General features: G+C 42.8%; 1 protein-coding gene across 3 annotated transcripts in view; it reads right to left on the bottom strand.

Moving 5' to 3' along the window:
• Positions 1–12584, bottom strand: part of TP53BP2 (tumor protein p53 binding protein 2) — a 104330-nt gene that overhangs the window by 32305 nt on the left and 59441 nt on the right. For 2 of the 3 annotated variants that reach the window (XM_040351390.1, XM_040351391.1), the window contains exons 6-10: positions 11273–11374; positions 9768–9939; positions 9491–9672; positions 6732–6896; positions 1279–1507 (exon numbers count right to left, since the gene is read on the bottom strand). In XM_040351390.1, the coding sequence (XP_040207324.1) occupies positions 1279–1507; positions 6732–6896; positions 9491–9672; positions 9768–9939; positions 11273–11374 (850 nt within the window). The remainder of the gene's footprint in view (positions 1–1278; positions 1508–6731; positions 6897–9490; positions 9673–9767; positions 9940–11272; positions 11375–12584) is intronic. The other variant, XM_040351392.1, reaches the window with a different exon arrangement.

Raw genomic sequence — 12584 nt, 5'->3', positions numbered from 1 at the left:
TCGGAATGTTTGACCATTCTTCCAGAAGCACATTTGTGAGATCAGGCACTGATGTTGGACAAGGTGGCTTGGCTCACAGTCTCCGCTCTAGAACATCCCAAAGGTGTTCCATCGGATTGAGGTCAGGACTATGTACAGGCCAGTCAAGTTCTTCCAGCCCAAACTGGCTCACCCATGTCTTTACTTGCTCATGCACGAACAGACGTACACCTACTGCAATTCGCGCACCTGAGCCAGCTGGTCAGCAAGAGGTTAACGGCGGTGATCAACAACTTTGGGACTGCAATCTTAAACTGTATGGGACTGACTGCCACTAACACGAATACAGTGATCAGTGCTAATATTATACACCATCACTGTACTAATGACACTGGCTGGAAAGGGGTTAACATCTAGGGCGATCAAGGGGTTAAATGTGTGTTGATTTTTACTAAAAGTCTTTGCTTCTTTTCCCTAGAAACAGAGAGAGATTGCTCCCTCTTTACAGGGAGACCTGTGTTGGTCAAGACAGAGATCTGGGCTGTGATTGGACACAGCCGATCAGCAGGTCCCAGCCATGAATCATTGGCTGGGACTTGCTGACAGACTCCAACTGTGTACAATCACAGCGGATGGCAGCGGCGAAGGGGTCCGCATACGCATTCCCTTAACCTGGAAGCAGGCAGTGACATACGGGTACGTTGCTCTGCCTGCACGGGCCACCTGTCTGTGCAGTAAATTGCGGGCAGGCGGTCTGCAAAAGGTTAATTATTAGATTGAGAAGAGAAAGTTTGCCACATCTCTATTCAGTATTCCTGCTTCTTTTGATGCACATACAACAAACTGGGAACACAAGCAGCAATAGCAACTTTTTCAATCTATAAAAATGTGTTTGTCTGTATCCCTATTGGAAATCCTGTTACTTCCTGTCCTGACAGGAAGTGAAGGGAGATTCCCCCCCCCCCCAATATTTATAGGCCGCAAAAACAAAAAAAACACAATCCCTTCCCAGTGCTTTCAAATATGGAATAAGTTGGAGTTGTGCGTTAAATCCACAAAAACTTCAGTGGGTTCTGAGGGAACAAAAATCCCTTTTAAAACCAAAACAAAAATTTTTTCCCTGGTATCTAGTGGAAACTGGATAAACCCCTAAACATGTTGCTGTGCATTTTTAGAAATGCAGAGAACCCTTTGTATGTTCTGGCCATATACCTGCATTTAATCATCACATCTGTTACCACCGTACACAAAGTAAACAATTGAATGGAAGGAGTAAAATGTGACTGTTGAATAAATTACCAGATTGCGCCTTGCCCTGAGCAGTCTTCATGTTGGGAAGGGTCTGGGACTTCAGTGTCACATCTGGTACTTGTGCGGGAGTGGGTCCCTCCGTGTAGGCAGGTTTAACGAGCAGCTCGGGTCTGGACGGCATACGTGGCATGGTGGCGGACTGAATGTAAGGACCGACGGCTGCCACTCTGCTGCCAGTAGGCGCTACCTGCTGAGGCAGATTCCCATCAGATGAAATCTAAATTAAAGAGAGGCGGCAAAGCTTTTCAACACAAAACAAGCACACAGCAAAAAACAATGATTGCAGGAAAAAGCAGAAAAAGAAAGGTACATATTCTCCATAGAGAAAACCCTAAAATGGGATTATAATGAATTTATAATGTACACACTGAATTGTTACCGTACACATCCAAGAACAGTAGTGTTGAACTATGTTAGCCATCAATAAATGCAGAACACCTGGTGTTTAAATGACACTATTGGATAAACATGCAAGCTTTTTGAAAACATTTTCTTCTACAACAAAAAAATAAATAAAAAAAAGAAGAAGAATTACATGAAGTGTGAAAATGTGACATTCCCCAGCTGGGGGAATGACATGCAGTGTGCTCACTGGGCCCCCCAGAATATGCAAGTCACATATCCCAGAAGGCCTTTTAGTCATTAATTAAGTAGGAGAGGGGCGGGATTAGCAGCGCACCATCATGAGGCCCCGCCGGCGCCGGCTGAACCCAAAAGAGCCGGCAGGCCTCTCAATGTCACAAGATGGCAGCGTGGGACCAAGCGGTGTCTGTTGACAGAGGGATGTTAGCGGGACAACGCTGGATTCGGTGTCTGGTTGAGCATCCAAACTGTGCCTGCAACACCACCTAGTAAGCGGGGGTATAGAAAAAAAAAATGGCTGGGGGTTTGGGGATGGACAGGCAGGGGTTGTAGGCTTTATACTTTCTCTGGGGGATGTAGGCTGAAGGTCCTCTATAAAAAATGGTGACTATGTTGCATTGTCACATTATAAGTCCATTGCAATATCTAATGTTACCAAGAGCTATAAAACTCAGCAAATGCCTGGTGATCTTGACAGTCCCCCTTTGAAAGAACTCATTCTTATTTCTAACTGACCATGCTAGGCACAGAAGCAGATCTGTCCTACAATGGTCAGTTTGTGTCCTTGCTTTCTATTTCACATCTACAGGACATTGTGCTCCTGTAGTCCAGAAGTCAGATTACTGCTGCCACTTGCTCAGTCAAACTGCTGCAGGAAGGAAGTGTAAAAGATGGCAAACATCCCTGTATAGAAATAAGTACATCCGTGCCACAGATGTCCAATCTATTAAGCTGCGCTCAACTTTGACTGTGCAAACTGAAATATGACCGTGCTATCAAACTGATAAAGTGCTAAACAAAAAGTCCCTGTACAAGATCAATAAATCAATATAAAAAAAATATTAAATCAAAGCCCCATAAAACTCACACAAGGGGATTGGAAGCGTTCTCATGCACCGCCGGCTTCAGCCACAAACACAGGCTGCCATATTTTGGGCAGAGGTGATATTTTTAAACTTTTAGGTGAAAGACACTTGGTGATATTTTTCACCATTATAATTTGTGCACTATGGCCCAGATTCTCATAGGACTTACGACGGCGCAGCTCATGTATGCCGTCGTAAGTCCTAATCTGAGCCGTCGTATCTATGCGACTGATTCTTAGAATCAGTTACGCATAGATATCCATTAGATTCGACAGGCGTAAGTCTTACGCCATCGGATCTAAACTGCAATTTTTTTTGACCGCTAGGTGGCGCTTCCGTCGGATTCCCCGTCGAGTATGCAAATTAGCTAGATACGCGAATTCCCGAACGTACGCAGTAAAGTTACGACTTTACGTTAGGCTTTTTTCCGGCGTATAGTTGCCCCTGCTATATGAGGCGCAGCCAATGTTAAGTATGGCCGTCGTTCCCGCGTCGAAATTTGAAAAAGTCGTTTGCGTAACTCGTCCGTGAATGGGGCTGGACGTAATTTTCATCCACGTCAAAACCAATACGTCCTTGCGGCGTATTAGGAGCAATGCACACTGGGAGATTTCTACAGACGGCGCAAACGCCGTTCCGCAAAAACGTCAATCACGTCAGGTCACAGTAGTTTAGCATAAAACACGCCCCCCCCCCCTTCCACATTTGAATCGGACGGGCTTACGCCGGCCGATTTACACTACGCCGCCGCAACTTACGGAGCAAGTGCTTTGAGAATACAGCACTTGCCCGTGTAAGTTGCGGCGGCGTAACATAAATCGGATACGTTACTCCGCCGCAAGAGATACGCCGATATACAAGAATCTGGGCCTATATGTTTTTACTTTGTGGTGAAATTATGGAGTTTGGGCTTTTTTTGTGCAATAATTTTGGACGCTGATTTAAGTGATTTTTTTGGACTTCGGGAAATACATGGGACTTTGATTTAATGATAAAATAAATACATGCATCTAAAGTTATGATTGATTTCTTTAATCACCCTTGAATGCCCGCCTACAGCTTGAGGACACTTTTCAGGTCTTTATAGAGCAAAATAGTTTCTTGTACCTAGGATTCTGGTTGTAGCTGCAAAGTGCCTTTTCGATTCTTTGCCCACCACCCATAGGAACTGGAGAAAGAAGGGAATTGGTGGGGTGGGATGGGTATATCAACAGTAACGTGACCACCAATAAAAGGGCAAGAAAAAGGGTATTTCCCTGGTCGTTTAGCATTGGACACTAAATAACCCGATTCATGTGTATTTAGGTCTGAGACTAAAATGATTATCTTTTAGTTCTTAGACCCAAGAAATCCTTTATTTCAGGATTTTACACCTGAAATAAATTCTCAGAAATAAATAAAGTGTAGCACTGCAGTCTATATATGATCCGTCCGGGGAGAATCCAAAAATGTGAGATGCTACTGAAAAAGGATCAATTTGTGTAACAGTAAACAAGTAAACCTGTGATCTATGGACTTTGGGGGTTATTTACGAAAGGCAAATCCACTTTGCACTACAAGTGCAAACTACAAGTGCAAAGTGCGCTTGAAATTGCACTTGGAAGTGCAGTGGCTATAAATCTGAGGGGTAGATCTTAAATAAGATGAAGCTCTGCTGATTTTATTATCCAATTATGTGCAAGCTAAAATGCTATTTTTTTTTTTATCTTCCTTGCATGTCCCCCTCGGATCTACAGTGACTGCACTTCCAAGTGCACTTTCAGTGCAATCTCAGGTGCACTTTGCACTCGTAGTGCAAAGTGGATTTGCCTTTAGTAAATAACCCCCTTTGTGTGACATGTGCCTCCAGAAGTACCAGGAATTTCTTTCCGGCTCCTGGCAAGGAATGCAACCATAGGGGGGTAGGTGGTAAAGAAGGAAATGTATGTAAATATCTGGGATATATGGGGATTTAAAGGCAAACCTGTTCCTTTCCACTGAATGGGCAGGACAGCAAGTGAAATCATTCCTCCATACATGGACACATGCATCAGTAAAAGCCGGATAGATCATCTAACCTCTCTTGCTATTTAAAACATAAAATACCATTACTGCAATATAAAGGTTCACACATTTTCCCTCCTTATAGCAGCTAAAATGTAGGGTGAAGGGGGAATGTTAAATGTACACAAGTTGGGACTTGGCTGGAAAGGTAGTAATGCCCAATTAGAACAATGGGTACAACAAACATTCCAAGTCATTTCCTACCCTTCCTTTCACTAGATCAAGCTAAAAACAGAAACGGCCAAAATAATTTTGAATCCCATCAAAATCAAAAATCAGAAAACTATAAAAGACGGGAGGGAATAAGCACATTTTACTGCAATAAATACCATTTTAGAAAGTAATTGCACAATACTGCGGTAATGGGCCTCAGCGGCTCAATGTTCTGATGTGAAATGATCCATTTGAAACTAATGACAGCTCAGCAGATTGTAGACCTTTCATCATTAATATGCAAATGGCAGGAGTCAGCAGGCTGGTGTGTCATGTACAAGATATTCCGGTTTTATCCTCTTAACTGAACAAAAGTAGAGTGCAATCCCTTCTATAATAAGCCATATTACAAATGTTCCATGGAGTGGGATGCAATAACCTACTTTTAGCAACAGCTGTGATCTTTGTAATCTGGGCGAGGAGTGTGTACAAGTCACTATTAGCCTGTACTGACCTGCAGTGACAATGTGTGGGAATATTCTCAGTGGTGCTGACATTAATCTGCACCACACACAATGCACGATCTATGCCATGGGTCTTCAAACTATGGCCCTCCAGTTGTTCAGGAACTACAATTCCCATCATGCCTAGTCATGTCTGTGAATGTCAGTGTGTTACAATGCCTCATGGGTTGTGTAGTTCTACAACAGCTGGAAGGCCGTAGTTTGAGGATCCCTGATCTATGCAATCATGGTGGAAGATATGATCACTTGGTTGCCTGTACTACCAAAGATCAAAATGGCCTCATTTCAGAGCCTTCCACTAGGACAACCCCTTGGCGATCATCGATTGTTCTGAATATACCCCTCGTCAGGCAAGGTTTGGCAGGCACAGACTATTTCAAAAGATACAAAAGTCAAGAAAAAAAAAAAAAAATTTCTTGCCATCTATATATGCCCTATGCAACTGTGCAGCATTGTGCATAGATGACACAGACATAGGTGAGTACTGGCAGTGTGTGGTCTGTCCTCAACGGAAACCCTCTTACATCTACTACTCTATAGCTGCCAGGGTTGCATAGGGCCATCTGCCTCAGGTATCATATACAGGGATCAAACAGCATTATCCCTAGCTGTATACAATACACATTAACAGGAATTATGGAGATTAAATAATCTGTCAAAATTAAATAAAACCCGATGCATTTATGAAAGCACGGGTAACTAGAAGTACCTGCAGATACATAAATACCCGGCTTTTACATGTGCCAAATCTTGCCCGCTCTTTCCTAATACATATTCCAACTGACTAGTGAGACAGATCATCAAAACGATCGGCCCAAGGGGGATGCATATGGGTTAAAGATGGCAGAAAGCTACCCATAAAAGTGTTGGTGCTTTGTTAAAACTGTCTTTGGTTTTGTGCAATAGGAGGGTATGGGAGACTGCTGCAGATATGTACATACCTTTAGGTGATTGCTTTATACTTGCGGCAGTTTTTAGGATCTCTTTAAAAGGCAATTTATACTTTTGGATAGGAAGTTAATTTGAGTAACTCAATTTAAAGTATATGAATCTACCAATAAGATCAATAAATTGATATGATCTTGTTACCGAATCGGAATAGCTTTTGTAATTATGTACGTATTATTGGGGCACCCATTTTTTCCTTGAGGCATCTTCTGCTTAGTAGTGCATTTTGGCTTTAGTCCCAATGACTAGTGTGCTTGGAAGAGCAAGGGTCAGCTTATTTTCTACCCACGGAACTCAATTGTTCTGTGTTCAGGAAGTCACTTACTGGTACATTCTCCTTCTGCTGCAGGGCCACCTTCTTCTTCCAGAGACGATCTCGGAGCTCGTTGACGCGTTTGTCCATTGCGGTCACCTCCGAGTTGCGCTTGTTCAGGCTCTCTCTCTGCTGCTGCAGCTTGGCATTCTGTTCTTGGTTCAGCTTGTTCCTCAACTGAATGAAGGCACACAACAAGAGACCCTTAAGACAGCGGACTCTAAAAGACAGAGCAGGCAAAGCTCTGCATGCTAATCCACAGCCATTTACAAAACGAAAGGAAAGCCTTGTACAGCTAAAGGGAACGCTACCTCAACAGACAGCACACCTAGATCAATAGGCACAGGTTAACAATAAACAAAGGTTTTAAAGGAAGCCTGTGCTTACAATATGCAGGCTGCCAATGGTAAACTACTTGCATGAAAATGCTAGTTGCCTGGCTGTCAAGCTGAACCAAAGGATTTTTAATGCTTTTGAATTTCATGGGACAGGTTTGCAGATCAGGAGTGCTTTCCTCTGACTTCACAAGCATACCTGTTCCAGTCTCCAGTCAGCCAGGGAACAGGCTTTTTTTCAAGAAGAGGCTCCAATTTGGTCAACCAGAACTATCATTTTTGATATAACATTATCTGTCTGTGAAGCTGATGTAAGCATTTTTATTTTTTTGGCTCATTCCATCTACCACAAACTGCCATTTTAATGGCTCCCTCTTTCTAAAAAAGAAAAAAAAGAAAGGAGTTTAACCACTTCTCCACCGGGCCTATTCTGCCACTTCTCTCCTTCATGTAAAAACCATAATTTTTTTGCTAGAAAATTAATCAGAACCCCCAAACATTAAATATATTTTTTTAGCAGACACCCTAGGAAATAAAATGGCGGTCATTGCAACTTTTTATCTCGCACGTTATTTGCACAATCATTTTTCAAATGCCTTTTTGGGGGGGGGGACCGGTTTCATGAATTAAAAAATAATAAAACAGTAAAGTTAGCCCAATTTTGTGAAAGATGATGTTACACCGAGTAAAAAGATACCCAACATGTCATGCTTTAAAATTGCGCACACTCATGGAATGGTGCCAAACTTCGGTACTTAAAAATTTAGAGATGCTACTGATTTACAGAGTTGCACACGCTCCAACGCACGCTGCGATACCTCACATGTGGGGTTTGAACAGCGTTTACATATGTGGGCGGGACTTACTTGCGTGTTCGCTTCTGAGCGCAAGCTACCAGGGACAGGGGCGTTTAATTTTTTTTATTATTATTATACTTTTTTTTAAATTTTACATTTTTTTGATCACTTTTTTTTTCCTATTACAAGGAATGTAAACATCCCTTGTAATAGGAATCATTGCGAAGGGTCCTCTTTATGGAGAGATGTGGGGTCAATAAGACCCCACAGCTCTCCTCCAAGCTTGAAAGCATGAGATTGTAAAAAAAATTCACCAATCTCATGCCGACAGCCGCGATTGCGGCTTTGTTTACTTCCGGGTACCTGGGCGTGACATCACAACGTCGCGCCTGGGACTCCGACGGTCATAGAGATGACTGGTGACCATCTGGCATCATTCAGATATCACTGCACAAAGTCGAGGACGTCATATGACGTCCACGGTGTTGAAGTGGTTAAGAAAAAAACCCTGACCCGACCTTCAAGCTGGGAGTCTGGTATTTGATGTAAAGTGTGTGGCAAAGCACATCCCTTCAATACATCCACTTTCTCTATGAGTCCTCTTCTAATCTACCTCCTTCTACCTGTTATAACCATAAAATGATAAGTTCACCTATAAAAATAAATAAATGCACTTTTTTTGCAGGTTAAAAAATGTGCATTTACAAATTTGTTTTTTGCAGCCTGAAAAGCATTGCACCAGCGATCAGCAGACTGCTGGTGCCATTCAGGTCTCCTGCAGACTGTCAGTGTAAGTCTGTCCATGCATCGTATGGACAAGCAGTTTTACACTGACAGGAAGAATAAATGAACTAGCAAGCAACAGCACTGTGGTAGTTCATTGAGAACTACAAGCCGACAGCCGCAAACAATGTTGGGTACTTGTAGTTCATTTATTCACAGAACTCTGAATGAATGATGCAGCAGTGTGGGCAGAGCACCATTTTCAAAATGTGGCAGCTGCTACAGCACCTGTAAAATGTTCTTAAGGTGAACTTATCTTTTAAAAGAGGTTTGGGATTAGAGGAAAAAATATAAAAATAAAAATCATACTTGCCTAGGTGGAGGCAGTATCGGCCCAAAGCTGCATCTGTGCCCCCGCTGCCTCTAGACCAAGAACTTGGTGAACAACGACCAATGATTGCTCAGCTATTTAGTGAGCATAGATCTGGTGACTGTCAATCACCACCTCTCTGCTCTGCCCCTCCAGTGCTCACTGGAGCACTGGGTGGTGGAGTGGGTGGGAGCGTCTAGCTCAGGCTCTCATCAGCAGAGGCCAAGCCAGCTGCCAGTCCAGGCATCTGAGTACAACCCAACAATAAAGTCAGGATGAGTCCAAAGCCTGGACTGGCTGACTTTCCACGGAAAGGAAAGGAATCCACGGAGTACATACCTGGGTGGGTTAATACACTAGTTGCTGGGAAGATTCTTACTAAAAAAAGGATTGTGTTACACAGGGCAGGTGGTATTATGAAGACCACCACAGTTTACATAGTCGTATGCTATGAGCAAAATGATCAGCCTGCTAGGAGGGTCTGAAGATAAATCTACCAAAAGGGTGCCGATCCTTTAGGGCAAAACATTCAGTCCATTAACTTACCTGCAGCTCTTTGTATAGCCGGTCAAGTTCAGCGACTGCTGACTGGTTGTCATGGTAACCCTCGATGCGCCCGTTCTTTAGCATCTCCAGCTGTCTATTTAGCTCCTCCACTTTAGACACAGCTACCATCAGCTCCTTCTGCTTCTGCTGGAACACGTTATTCATTTGCTCGATCTCCTCCACTGATGAGCAAGAAGAGAAAATCAAACATTAACACATCTATGCCATACATTTTCTGAAGAAAAAAAACAAATCAACACAGAAGTTGGGGCCTCACTTAATCTGCCATTGCTAAGCCTCTTCTGTTCCACATGGCCCTTGAGGGCTCGCACTTTCTTCAGCTTGGCCTCCTGGTTCTCAGCGATCTCCCTCAAGCGTTTCAGCTTCTCTTGCTCGCTGGCCTGCTGCTGGCGCTGGTCCTGCTGTTTCAGATATTTCAGCCGCTGTTCCTATAGGAAGCCACAGAGGTCGTGTCAAATCATGGTAACCTTAACCCTAAACATCTGCAGTCCCCACTTGGAATCCAAGGATAGTTTTTTGTATATTTCACAATATTAGTTGAGTCAGCAGAGTGAATAATGCAGGATTTACAAATAAAGTTGCTGCCCAGCAAACTGGCAAGTCCCTTTACAAAAGAAAAAAGCATTCAAACTAATTACTTCCTTTAAATATAGCTACTGTGTCACGGAATATGAATAATTTGTCTTTTCCAAAATGACTTATTTCAGGCTAACTCAATAAGGAGGAAACCCAGAAATGCAACGGGCAATAGCCCGCAGCAGCCAATCAGATAACACCATCTTCTGTCAAATGAACATGCTGGAAAATCAGCGTCCGACCTGTATCCGCTCATTAGCTGCCATCAGGGTTGCACTGATAACGATACCAGTATTGGTTCCGATACTAAGCATTCGCTCAAGTACTCGTGCAAATGTTCTGATACCTGAAACCGATACCTTTGTGGTGTACTTTGAGACCATACAAAATGAATGGACTCAAATTGCACTGCAAAGAATCACATGCGGTCCGATTAGGAATGTGGTATGATTCCTGTCCAAATCACATGCGGTTTCTTTGTGAACCGAGGCTTGTCATAGCGACTTCAGCCTGGATTCCCACAGGAGCGGGAAATCGCTTGCGATTGGGACACAAGTTTGCTTGTTTTAGTCCGGGAATCTGTTTTTGTTCGTTTTGTCCGCTGGGTGGAAAAGAAAAAAAAAAAAAACTTCTATTGTGTACCAGGCTTTACTGATCTTACTAATGCAGACCACTTTGACCTACAGGTAAGCCTAGATTAAGGCTTACCTGTAGGTGCAAGAAATGTCTCCTTAACCTACACGGTTAAGGAGATATTTCCAAGAAAGACGGCACTGATGTCTACGGCGCATGCACCATAGACAAAGGCGTGCAGGTGCACTGAGCGTGCTGCTACTAACGGCATAATGCCGTTAGTGGCGGCTCCCGCGCTATGACTGGCTGGAGCAGCGATACCTGGAAGTCACTCCGGGTATCATGTCGGCGACGGAGGAGGTGACCGAGGACCGCTGCGGGGGCTTCGTTCTCAGGTAAGTCATTCATAATGAGCTAGGTTTTTTTTTTTTTTTTTTAGAGGGTTTACTTCCTCTTTAAATATCATTGACTAATAGTATTGGTATCATTTATATGTACTGCACATAACACTTTAACCTGCTCTACTTAGTTATGTAGTGTGTTAAATTACTGTACACATCCTTGTCTACTTCATAACCAATTGTTTCCACTAAATTGCCCCAATGGATATACCTTTGTAGCCAGCATTAGCTGTTGGGTTTCTATCTGCTGCTGCTGTCGAGCCGCCATCTCCTGAAGTTCCGCTAGGGTCATATCCATTCTGGGACCGTTTACCTATTAACAATACCCGTATTGCATCAGAAGTCACACAAGTACATGAACACAAACGAAAAAAAAGGTGAAAAGCTATCTTTCCAATGTGAGGGACAGTTGTAAGAAGACAAGTGTCCCAATTGGGAAGATTCACCATTAAAGCACAGTGACATTTGTGTTTAGTACAATAACAGTGAATAACCCTAATCCCTCACTGTAATGGTCATGCGTACTGGGCATCTGCGACCGGTCCTATTTATATTCATTTCGAAGCGAATATCATGCTGGACAATAATCTGTTGGTTAACAAACTAGATATTCAGAGATCTAAAATACTTCTAGAAAACTGTATCTGGGACATGGTCAGCAACCACTCCTTAGACCACATGATTGGTCAGATGGTCTGTCAACACTTATGCCGCGTTCACATGATCGATCAAACCGATGAGAACGGTCTGATGGACCGTTTTCATCGGACCAAACCGATCGTGTGTGGGCGCCATCGGTTATTTATCCATAGGTTAAAAAAAAAAGCAATCTTGTTTTAAATTTAACCGATGGATACCTAACCAATAGAAAAAAAAAAAACGATCGTTTGTAGGCACGTCCATCGGTTAAAAGTCCATGTATGCTCAGAATCAAGTCGACGCATGCATGGAAGCATTGAACTTCGTTTTTTTTCAGCACGTCGTTGTGTTTTACGTCACCGCGTTCTGACACGATCGTTTTTTTAACCGATGGTGTGTAGGCACGACTGACCATCAGTCAGCTTCATCGGTTAACCAATGAAAACGGTCCATCAGACTGTTTTCATCGGATGGACCGATCGTGTGTACAGGGCTTTACTCTTGATGTGAAGAAAAGTGGAATGCATCCATATTTGCCATCAAACAAGGAATATCTGTCAAGTTTGAGAACCTATAAATACCTTGATCGACTGAACTCTGCTAAAACCAAAAGGACACTGCAAGTATTCTTCCTATTCAACTTTTTTTTATTTTTCTGTTGCTTTGTTAATCTATTTCTTTGAAATACTCTTTTCTGTAAATATTTTATTTGCACCAATTTTATCATTTTCATAATTAAACCCAATTTTGGGGGGAAAAAAAAAGTGTTTAAACTGTTGTTAAAGTATAACTATAGGCAAATTCCCCCTCTCCCCCCCCCCCCATTTTGGATAGAGTAAGGAAGGGCTATAACTCCTCAAATTATTGTTTTTGCCATCTGTGTC

This window comes from Rana temporaria, chromosome 4 (assembly GCF_905171775.1).
Source record: "Rana temporaria chromosome 4, aRanTem1.1, whole genome shotgun sequence".
Taxonomy (NCBI): domain Eukaryota; kingdom Metazoa; phylum Chordata; class Amphibia; order Anura; family Ranidae; genus Rana; species Rana temporaria.
Note: the sequence above shows the minus strand (reverse complement) of the source record. Positions and strands in the feature narration are given on the sequence as shown.